Genomic DNA, 12541 nt, shown 5'->3' on the forward strand with positions numbered 1-12541 from the left:
GTACATCAAGGATTCGACAGATTTCATTAATTCATTCAAACCCATTCATGAATAAACCTTCCTTTTAATGTTGGACATAGCAAACCTGAATATAACAATTCCACACAAACTAAGCAAAGAGGCAATATATAGGCATAGCAGTAAGGATAGCTCACATATTGGCCCGCATTGGGATTACTTACTCTTACGGGTAGATCTGATCCCAAAAAAGAACTACAGATTAGAGGTACAGCGATCGGGTCCGCATGGCTAATCTGTTTATGGATTATTACGAACATCTGTATTTAGTTGCCAACTATCAATATTCCAGACAATTCTATGAATGTTTTATAGACGATATAAACATATTATGCAGTGAAGTGAACAGCCGCAAGCTAAATGGATCTGAAAACTGCAACACATTGGGCACTACAGAAAGGTGGTTTCCCCTACAGCAGCAGATATGCTTATTTGGCACAGCTGCGGGAATGACGAGCCCGTTTCGCTTTTCTCTCTAACCATGTCGCCCTGATTCAGCATTATTGGACATTGCATGAAGTCATTTCCGTGATCGATACAGGACTTCCTATTTGTGATAGCCATGCCGATGGGAGATGCACCAGCCCCCGGAGTAACGTGGCACTTATACATTTAAAACCTATTTGTATACCAGCTTAGTAACTACAGCAGAAAATAATCTGGTCTGGTGGATCGATCTATATCCTTTAATGAACAATTTTCTCAATATCTATAAGTCTATATTTAAAATCTTGTACGGTCCCCAATCTTGATTACCTGGGGTCTCGCAATAATGTTCTTAGGATGTGGGGTGATAGGGAAAGTATCATTTCCATAGCTTTCAGTCTGTTATGTACAGTAGGTACACATGCATGTAAGAGGGCTGGTGTGTGTGTGCACGCACTGCAGCATATATTCCGTGAGGCTTTTCTAGTTGGGTATGGTGTGTGTGTGTGTGTGTGTGTGTGTATACATGCATACGGTACATATTTTTTTATTTAATTACATCTTTCCAGTGATATTTGTATTTTCTTTTTGCCAGTTTTCATACACCCTCCCCCACCACCCCAAATATGGCGGTGGACTACAAACATGGGCACCACTGGACACCAATAGAAAAGCAAAAGTTGTGGCTTTTCTATATTGCCAGATGAACCCCCTCTGGTCCACCCCAGGCTCGTCACTCTGGAAGCCATGGCGTCCACCGATGTTGGGAGACCACCGGCGAGTTCCCAGGTTCAGGCTACAAATAAATCTTTATACCAGGAATTGCCGCTTTAACTGCACTTTATTAACTACAAATACAATAATTGCTATTTTATTCTGTGTATATAGCAATGTTCTATTTTCCCTTTACAAGAGGCATCACTCAGTACTATGTCTGAGAACAAGAAGAAATATGGCAGAAACTGGAAGAGTTTGATACAGAGCAAATACATTAAGTGGGTTAACTGGGAAAAAAAACCATGAAGAAAAATGATCTGTTCTGAGCGTGTTTAGACTAGAACCAAGAAGATTAAGGGGAGATACAGCAGGATATAGGATTTTAGAAGCGAACAGGACCAATCTGATTTATTTATGTGATGTCAAGTGGGATTAGGGGACCCTAAATTAAGAGGTCACACAGTAAGAACACAGTTTATAGCCCTTCAACTGTGTGAGCTAAAGTTCTTCTGAGTTCCATGTGAATTATTGTAAATTAGAGAGAAGAGAATATTTAAAAAAATTCAAATGAAAATGACAGAAAAAAAATGCAAATAAATGTGAAACTTGTGCATCGTGGTGTAGACCGTGCCGATTTGTGATTCAATATGTCAATATGTTATATGTTAATAAATAAGTGAGCATATACATCAAAAATTTAAGGAAAATTAGAGCTCTTTTGTACTTTATTGTTCTACTACATATTATGCATTTGCTATTAACTTTGCATGTCAGAGAAGAATCTAATTAATATACTAATTTTAGCTGTGGTGCTCTTGAAGAAAGGTAAAAACAAACAGTACAAGAACCTGAATAGCCAAAGAAAATTGAGAAAACAATATCCATTACACCTACAAATGTGAAGACCTTAAACACACACACACACACACACACACACACACACACACACACACACACACACACACACACACACACACACACACACACACACACACACACACACGTCTTTAATCTGGTAGTGTTAGGACCTGTGAACAGGGACTGCCTTGTCGTGGCTCACAGGCTTAAGGGTTAAACTAAATGACCCTTTTTCAAGAGAATATACAAGTATTTTACTGTGTATTTTTATCATATTGGATGAAGCATTGGGCTTCTCTGTTGCTTGTTGAATTCTTCTTTGTCAATAATACAAAACAGAGACAAGATAGAACAAATCCCAGATATAGTACTTGACCTCAGTAGGTACCACATAGTTATAATGTCTACTCACTTGAATAGAGGTTACATCAGTGGTCCTACCGTGCAGTCTAAAACTTAATGACCTTTTCAAAAAGAAAACGGGTATAGGTACACAACATTATGTTGGAAATTATTTTGCGTGAAACTGGCTTATTGCATACTAGTTTAACTTGTTGGGAATATGACATTAGGTTTTATCCAATTGGTTATCTTATTGTAAATGTAAAGAGATTCATGCAGGAATCCCAAATTATTATGATGGTTATCTCACCTGTTTATCTCCAGTGATGCTAGAGCCCTCATTTTGCTCTGACGGTTTCCCATCAGTTTGCTGATCGGCAGGACTTTGTAATAATTCCAGATGTTTAGAAGATTGCATATTTTGAGACTGCTTTTCATAGACTTCTCCACTTATATTGTGGTCCCTATGCGTGTACAAAATACTTGGCTTCTCGGTTTCTAAATTCAAAGAGTTTGTATCTCCTTCTGTAGGCTCCGGATATGGCTCACAGACTGAGATGGTATCTCTGCCAGAAGGTGTTTGCATTAGAGGCCAAGTTTCTGCAAGCTCTCTACAGGCTGAATTTGAACTGGATCCAAGAAACGATGGAATCATTTCTGCCACAGAATCTGCATTCCTGAAAAAACAAACGAAATTCGAAAATGGTTAAGAAAATAAAAATGCTAAAAGATAGTGTGTTTCTGTAATTATATCTTCTATGGTTATTAAAGCATGACATGCATGTCTATGTGATGCATGAGATTATTATTATTTTTTATATACTAATAATTTTAGCAATAAAAAAAAAAAAATCAAGATATTTGGGTGAAAAACAGGGTAAAGTTCTGAAACGTATGCTGATGAACTTAAGAGAAACAAAATACAGTATTGGCTTATTTGTTATAAATATTGTTTGGAATTATGAGCATCAACAATGTAATCAAGGTAAACTAACAGCTACTGTAGCTGTGCTGTGAAAAGGTAAGAAAGCCAATAACGACCGACTGCCAATTATAAAACAATAACAATAACTAGTAGCAATTATCACAGAATATATCATTCGTGTTAACTTAATTAGGATGGCCCGGTAGCTAAATATATTACATTAATATAGACCAGGGGTGCGCAAACTTCTTGAGCTGTGCACCCCTGCCCAGCAGCCGCAGCGTTCGCGTGCCCCCATTTCCAAGAACTTGGCGTCAAATGACGCCGCGGGTCATGTCACGTGACTCCGCCGTGTCATTTGACGCCGCATTGCCATGGCGACGCATCACCCAAGACCCGGCAGAGAGAAGGTACGGGAGTTACAGAGGCCTCACCGGCATTTAATTAAAATGCTGTGGGGAAGAGCGCGGGGCCTCTGTAACTGCTCGCGCCCCCCTAGAAATTATCACGCCCCCCAGTTTGCGCAGCGCTGATATAGACTACCAACAACCAGCAAGTAAAAATGTACTTTATTATACACACATCAATTATAATTGGTTCACTTGACTTTCGGGCCCCAGAGAAACCTTCCTCAGACCCGAGTAAAGTCCATTATTCAGGTATGCATAATAAATTAGCGTATTGTTAAAGTGCTGGTCACTAGTGGTCTCTCGTGTAACAAACTATTTATCTAATGGACTGTGCACATCTACATCCATATGACATTTTTTATCTTTGCAGTTTGTTATATTAAATTAATGTTGATATTTAATAAAAGATTGAGTTTTTATATAAAAAAAAGATAACTTTGGACTGGGTGACTGGTTCTGATCCTTTAAGGGCAACATCTGAAGCTATTCCTTGTCACGAAGATCAGTTGCAACAGGGTAGACTGGTTGGGGCGCTGGTGAAGTCTCACCCTGCAGGGGTGGTCTGTAGCTTTTGGGCAGTGAGCTGCCCATCACTGTTCAACAAGCAGCTATAATGAACCACTGATGGTATGACATTATTCTAGAGAGAGCGTCTATTAAATAATAAGTTACCCCTCGTGAAGAGTGCTATGAGAGCGGAATATGCAGCTGTGCTCCAGGCTGTATGTTTCATCACAACACATAGATGGAATCAAATGAACAGGCCCTAGGGGGGGAAAATAAAAAAATAAAAAATAAATCAGTAACGTTTTAAAAACACGTGTATGCTAGTTTTACATAAAAACCAATATAAAAACGTAGATTATTTATTATTTTATTTTTTTTAAGCTTTGCTTTTTAAAGCAAAAGTAATGGGAAATGTACAAATTGATAACTAATCTAAAGTTCTCTCTAGGGAGCAGTTAGCGATTGGGTCGTTAACTGTTTTTCATTATCAGCAGTTACCTGCAGATTTTAGGGCGATTTGGCAGACAAGTTACACTTCAGTTTTGTGGAATCTATTCAAGCTATGTTATTAGACCTTTCTGCCCTGAGGCGCATTGGAAAGCGCATCTGCATAACTCCATAACCCTCTAAGGCAGTCAAAAGCAACGTATTGTAATAAGATATAGTTTCCAATCATAACGGTCACAGATGAAAAGGCTATTCTCCAATGTTCTGCAGGTTCCTGGCACTGCAAAGAACTTAGAGAATCCAAGCTCTAAAGCACAGTCAGATACGATCTTCGCTAATTGGCACTTTATTACAAGACCTATTTTTAGGACAAACCAAAGATGGAAGCATTTAAAATGTTTTACAATGAGTTTCTTATCCTGTAAGCTGCACTGCCTTGTACTTCTAAGGCTAAGGCCCCGCTCCCTCCGTCAGCGCTCCCGCACTGCAGACAGGCGGTGCGCTGACACTACACAGACCGCGATATGCGGTCTGTAGGGAGCCGGAGCGGGAGGTGGGCGGGAGTGGAGGTTTGACAGGGAGGGGGGGCGTGCCTTGAGCGGAGGGACCCGCTACTCTCCCCCCCTCCCTCCACGGACTCGGGCTGGAGCTGCTGAGGGTAAGTAAAACACACACACACACACAGGCACTCATATACACACACACACACACACACACACACACACACACACACACACACACACACACACACACACACACACACACACACACACACAGACAGAGGCAGGCACTCACGCACTCAGGCACACACACAGACAGGCACTCACCTGCTTTCACTCCACACTCCTCCCCGCTCCCCGAAGCCTCTCCTCCTCCCGAAGCCTCCCCTCCCATTGGCTCACAGCCACACCACGTGACGCGTCAACGCTAGGGAACACCATTTTCTTGTGTCCCATAGCGGCTGACGCGCCACAGCGTGTAGTCAGCTGTGCCGCCAGGGGGGACCGGGACCGGCTCGCGAGGATTCCCCTGCTGGTGGGGAACTCACGACATGGCCGCCCGCGCCAACGAGCGCAGCGGGACCGAGGCCTAAAGCTGCGCTTACAGTGCCGGTGACAGCAACGGGACGTTGCAGCAAATCAAATGCATTGCCGCCGTCGCGTGCGCTTATAGTAAGCGTGACGGATTGGTCGCGATCGCTGGAAGTCATCTCTATTTGATTTTCCAGCGACCGACGCGGGCACTATAAGCGTAGCCTAAGGCTGCCTGCAGTGCCTCTCCTTCACTTCTCCTCCCTCCCCCCCCAACAAAATACATTAAATAAACCCTGTACCCTTGTACAAAAGTACAAAAATGAAGGAAAGGAGGAGCACACAGGAGACTTGATTTAAGTTTTGAAAAACTTCAATAAGGTGTTCACAGCATCAGAGCTTTAGTACAGATAACGTTTCAGGACTGAGGAAGGGACACATTAGTCCTGAAACGTTATCTGTACTAAAGCTCTGATGCTGTGAACACCTTATTGAAGTTTTTCAAAACTCAAATTAAGTCTCCTGTGTGCTCCTCCTTTCCTTCATTTTTGTGCCATTATCAGGTCCAGCCTTGAGACGCCGGGACCATTGGGAGGTAAGCACCAGAAGCAGAATTATACTTGCATGTCTTTATTAACAGTGGTGTGCCATTTATTTCTATGATTGCTCTTGTACAAAAGTATAACTTACCACAAGCCTGTGTTGGGTCTTGCTGGCACTGACAACATGCTCTGGGAGTGTGTTCAGTAATTCGTTGTCTGTCGAAACAGGACAGTTCTGAACCCGTGTACTGGAGATCTTGTGATCTGTTGGACCCTTTGAGCAAGAGGGATAAGAATATATTGGTTACACTCCCTTTCTTTCTGTCCTAACAGCAATTGAAAAATATGTTTTGTAATCTGTCACTTCACGAAGAAACTCTGTATTTAAAGAAAAAAAGAAATGATGATTGTTAATTTCTTCAATATTTTTTTATTGTACATTGGACTGAAGAATTACATTTTTTTTGGACGCAGACAATTCGTACCCTTGTAATACTGAAGCACAATAGAGTCCTTCACACAAAATTCAGCATTTAGTGTCGGTTTACCAGTCGTCATTATGCATTTTTAGGAAAATTGTTAAATACATAGATTATTGCATTAAAAATTGGAATAAATTAGCACAATGAATTGTGAAAAACTTAAATATTTAAAAAAAAACTTACAACTTGGCTTCTTTTCCATGAACTGTCTTTTACAGTAGATAACAGAGAGGATGAGCAGAGCTAAGAGCACGGTGGCCAATGCACTGCATATAACAGCCGCCAGGGCAGTATCTCGGGGACTAGACGCAGTAGAAGGAATTCTCACAAGATTAACTTTTGTGTTACCTGCAAACAATAGCAAAGGAAAGTTACAACAACATACAAAGCCATCTTGCATCTATAACTGATTAATATATTTATATATACATATACACATACACACATACACCTTGTTTACAGAGCTCTTATCCTATATTGTATTGATATATATTCAACAAAAAATTACAAGGATGATATGAGCCAATATAAGAAGAATTCAAGACCCCAATAATCAAACGATTAACCCTTTTGGGTGCCCTTGTAACATCTGCTGGACATTGACAGGGCGGGCAGCCCCCTTGCCGGTCCTTGTGATGTCCAATTAAAGCCATCACCATTATGCTCGCTACAGAGAAGATCACATGTGGAGTGGTGACCGTAATCAGAAAGGAAATGACGAACCCTCTCCCTTACGATCGGGCAATTGGGGTTGCATCACAATCACATTATTGCTACCAAGTGATCACATAGTCACGACTTTCTGTAAGGGTTAATAGAGTGCCAACAAAATATATAGTTCAATATAAACAAGAAAAACAAAATGGCATAATAAAGCAAATAAAAAAGTAAACTGTAATAAGCAGATCCCAGGCAGTATGGTGGGATCCTGAGCCCATGTGGGGAAAACGAAAGGCCCGAAACGGCATCTTAACTTGGGTGGTATAACTGTCAATTAGAACAGGAGCTTCCAAAGTCGCTCCCCACAATGCTTTGCATCCACAGCAGCAAGGCATTGTTAAAGCTCACGTAGTAATTGACAGCTACACCACCCATGCTGTCTGTACACACTGAAGGTGCAGTTTGGGGCCTTATTAAGCACAGGACAGTATATACTTACGGTGACCAGACGTCCCAGTATTTAGTGAGCTGTCCCGGTGCCCCCAAAATTGTGAAAATGTCCCGGTTTAGCTGGGACAGTCCCGGTTATTAGTGTGGTGTCCTACCAGTTTGGGTGGGTACGAGGAGAATGGAGGTTGGAGGAGATCAGAAGAGGATGCCGGCAGCAGAGTGCCGAGCCGATCAGATAAGAACAGCTGCAGCCGGAGTAGGGAGGAGGAGAGAAGGGTTTTGTTGGCTGCTACAGCTTCTGGGCAATAGGTGGCGCTGCAGAGCACTCCTGCTTTGAGCTGCTCCTCTATAGATCTCCTGGTTCCGTGTGTGTGTGTGTGTGTGTGTGTGTGTGTGTGTGTGTGTGTGTGTGTGTGTGTGTGTGTGTGTGTGTGTGTGTGTGTGTAAATCAATGTGTGTGTTGGTAGGTGTGTTTTGGCAAGTGTGTGCGTTGGTAATGCATATGTGTTTTTCATGCATTATGTGCATGTATATGTTGTATAGTGAGTGTTTGTATATGTTGAATATAAATGTGTATTTGTAGATGGTATGTGTGTTAAACTAAAGTTGCATGTTTGGTATGTGTGTATATGGTTTTGTGTTTGTGTGTATATATGGGGGGATAGAGGATGGAGAGGAAGTGGAGTGGGGGGTAGAGAGAGGAGGCAGTGGGAGTGGGGAAGAGAGAGGAGAGAGCAGAAGGGAGAGAGTGAGAGAGGGAGAGAGTGAGAGAGTGAGAGAGTGAGAAAAAAGCAATTAATTTGTTTTATATTTTTTTTTAATGTGTCCCGGTTTTTACATTTAAAAATCTGGTCATCCTAAATATACTGCCTGGGATCGGTCACAGTTCTGTTAGCAATAGTCTGTGTAGGCAATAAGAGAAAATATTTGTTCTGTGAACCCCTAATTAATATCAGGGGGTGCACAACGTAAAAAAAAAAAAAAAGAAACACTGGTAAAGAGTCGGTGAGAGTACAATAAAGAGACAAAACTAGTCTGACACAAAGGCACTTACTCTGAAACTGCGATAGTGCTGATCCGGATCTATCTCAACAAAAAGCCCCATTTACATTGGACCAGCGCTATCGCAGTTTATAGAATGTGGACTCGTGATGCAGGAGAAGGGAAGTTACTGAATACAGTAACTGTTTGAAAAGAAAGTGGGCATGTCTAGTTGAAGTATATGTTTAACGAGAATAGGTTAGTACATTATGATGGAAACCAAATATGTGCTGGAAAACCTAGCAAAGAAGACAGTAAACAAGTTCTCCATGCAGTGCTTAAAAGTACCCACAATACAGTATGTAGTACTTCAACTAGAACCTCTACACCTGCTGTCTTAGAACCCCAATCAATAGCAGTAAATAAGATGTTAGTTCCATTTATTTGAAGTGAAGGGAATCCCTCCCCCAGTGCTGGGAAGCAACTTCCCATTCCTCCCCACTCCCCTCAGCCAGTCAGGCCCCACTCCCCATCCCTCGCTCAACCGATCAAGCCCCACTCCCCATCCCTCACTCAATCGGTCAGGCCCCACTCCCCATCCCTCGCTCAACCGGTCAGGTCCCACTCTCCATCCCTCCCTCAACCGGTCAGGCCCCACTCCCCTTCCCTCGCTCAACCGGTCAGGCCCCTTTTCAGCACTGCATGAAGTTTACTGTCTTACTTACTACTTTGTGTAACACAATTCTGAAACATGAAGGAATGGTGATACAATATGCAAGCAAAATGCATAGTAAACACTAACAGATGCTATCCTGAAAAGCTTACAATCTAACAAGCTGGATGGGAGATCTACAAAAACCGTAGGGGAAAAAAATGCTTGCATGATACAGATGATCAGCAAAGTATAATTGTGCATATAGCAAGATGTATGTTCATCTGGCCAGATCAGCATTTTCAAAAAGGTGAAGTGGGCTGTGAATCTGATCGTTATGTCGGTATATATTCTGAGCTTTGATACAAAAGTTGTTACTTTAATTTCACATTTGTAGCTGGATTTGATTTCCACTGACATTTAGAGTTTTTATTCACCGCATAACAAGTAGGTTTGCTGAGAGAGACACAATCTCTAACATGTGCAATCAGATACATATTTTCAGCTGTGGCCAAAAGCCAAAAGAGTTTATGGGCAAACCACAGTATTTTTAAATGTGCTCCAAAAGTGGACTATAAAAATAAGCGGCACACCACCGTAGAGACCAAACCGTGTGCTCTAAAATTCTGTACCAAGTAAGCACATTTTCATACGTTTTTATTTTTAACTTCTTAAGTAACGGAGTGAGCCGTAGCAAATTAATTCACAATTCACTGCAAGAACCTTATGCACTTGCCAAAAGCAAGAACTTCCAAACAGCATGACGGACATAAAAGATCGGATTTCTTTGCAGAAACTCATTTGACAAGTATGTCTGCCATTTGTTCCACATGAATTTATTTTTTAATTTACTTAGTTTTGGTTCAGTTATATGTACATACAGCCTGCCTTATGACAAACTTTTCTTAACAATAACACTACTTCTCCTCACTCATCAACACTCACAAATCCAATCCATGCTGTCTTCTCTCTGTATTAGACTCCCTCCTCATCTCACTTTCCTTCCTTCTTTCACTTCTCAAGCCTTTGCCAACCTATTTAAAGGCAAGGTGGATGCTATGTGGATGTTATCCACAAGGATATTCCTTCTGTCCCTTCTTCCTCCTCTCTGCTTCTACCTATATCTCCTCCTTCCATTCTTGACGCCTTTTCTCCTGTTACAGAGTTGGAAGTTTCTAAGCGGATTTTCTCGTCTCCCTCTACCACATGCCCTCTCGGTCCTATCCCCTCACACAAATAGTAGAACTCTTGCTCCGATCTTCGTTCCCACAATCACCTATATCTTCAATTCCTCCCTGTCCTCTGGCACTTTCCCCTCCAAGCATGCGTTGGTCACACCTATTCTCAAAAACATCCTAGACCCTATATACCTTATTTATTACCACCCTGTACCTCTTCTGCCTCAAAACTGCTAGAACATCTCGTGTTCTCCCGCATGATCAACCTTAATTTTTCCCGACTTATCCTCCTCAATTGCTCTGCCGCCTTCGATACTAGTGATCTCTCTTCTCATTCATATTCTAAACTTTCTTGATATCTGCAACAAAGCCCTATCCTGGTTCTCATCATGCCTCTCCCATCTCACATTTTCAGTTACTGATGCTAACATGTCTTCATCTCCTGTATATCTGTCTGTTGGTGTACCTCTGGGCTCTGTTCTGGGACCTCTCCTTTTCTCTTTCTACACACTATCACTTGGTGGCATCAAGTCTTTTAGCCTTAGGTATTAGCTCTATGCAAATATACCTATCCACCCTTACCCTCACACCTTCAATCCAGTACCACGTGTCTGATTGCTGCCTGGCTATATCCTCGTGGGTGTTGCTCTGCTGCCTTAAAAACGTAGGCAATACAAGCAGTTAAAAAATAAAAATTAAATGTTTGTTTTAATATATGAAGAATTTGATTACCTTTATTGAAAACCAATTACCAAGCTGCCAATCGATTGGTCCTTCCGTGATATCAGCAACATTCGGTTTCCCAGGGTTCACTAAATGGCTGCATTTCAGTTTCAAATCAATCCTTCAGCCAGTGTAACTCAGCAGCTACAATGTATTCTTATATTACTACAGTAACATTATTTATGGTTACAGTTTACAGCTCAAACTGCTGGGAATATTGGCAACAAATTATCACACACAGGAAAGTGTTACAAAGATCTTGCACTGCTGGGGAGGTGTGCAAAAACCGGCTATAGAAATCAAAGGCTGCTCAGTATATTAAAACTCATTAAAAAAATGGCATTAATAGTTGAATTTTAAAATTAAAATAAATAAACAAACATGTAGGATATTGCTTGGATTGCTCCTTTAATAGGTCTAGAAATGAGCTCCTCATATTTTCCCCTAGACCTGGCCTAATATACCCTTTTCTACCACAGTAAATAGTTGTACCATCTATCCTGTCACAAAAACATGTTTAATGTTTAGCCTAGGAGTGACAATTGACTACCCTTTTATTGTCCATTCAAAGCATGGCTAACATTTTTCGCTTCTTCCTCCGAAATATTGCCATTCGCCATTTGCTCTATTAATCTACTGCTAAAACGCTATGCATGTCCTTATAATCTCCAGCCTGGATTCTTGTAATTTACTACTAAACAGGCTGCCCTGCCTCACAACTTTCTTCTATGCAATCTACCCCAAATTCTTTTACTAGAATCATTTTACATTCTCTTCCCATCAAATTTCAGATCACCTACAACCTCCTTACCGTCAAGACTCTCTACTCATCTGCTACTCCCGACATATCAGCTCTGATCTCTTGCTTTGCCCCTGCTAGTCTCCTGCGCTCCACCCATAACTGTCTTTTTGTCTCACTTTCACCTCTACAGTTCTTTCGCCATAAAACTTTTCCCCCTCACTGTCCCTTACCTGTGAAACTCCCGCACATTCCGTATACGCCAAGCACCTTCTCTCCCCACATTTTAGTCAAACCTTAAAACTCGCCTCTTAAATGAAATATTTCAATAACATAGACCCATGGCTACTGTCCCACACCCACAGTCACTTACCAAGCATTGTGGCCAAGCACTGCCATCTACTGCACTTATTCCCTCACCTGCAGTCTCGAAGTCTCCCAATATACCACTTA

At 41.5% G+C, this 12541-nt stretch overlaps 1 protein-coding gene across 4 annotated transcripts in view; it reads right to left on the reverse strand.

Annotated features, from left to right (window-relative positions):
- TNFRSF19 (TNF receptor superfamily member 19) overlaps window positions 1-12541 on the reverse strand; it is an 82310-nt gene that overhangs the window by 8173 nt on the left and 61596 nt on the right. For all 4 annotated transcript variants that reach the window (XM_075592240.1, XM_075592243.1, XM_075592242.1 and 1 more), the window contains exons 6-9: window positions 6889-7053; window positions 6372-6497; window positions 4369-4462; window positions 2672-3038 (exon numbers count right to left, since the gene is read on the reverse strand). In XM_075592240.1, coding sequence (XP_075448355.1) covers window positions 2672-3038; window positions 4369-4462; window positions 6372-6497; window positions 6889-7053 — 752 coding nt within the window. The remainder of the gene's footprint in view (window positions 1-2671; window positions 3039-4368; window positions 4463-6371; window positions 6498-6888; window positions 7054-12541) is intronic.

The sequence above is a fragment of the Ascaphus truei genome, chromosome 3, assembly GCF_040206685.1.
Source record: "Ascaphus truei isolate aAscTru1 chromosome 3, aAscTru1.hap1, whole genome shotgun sequence".
NCBI lineage: Eukaryota > Metazoa > Chordata > Amphibia > Anura > Ascaphidae > Ascaphus > Ascaphus truei.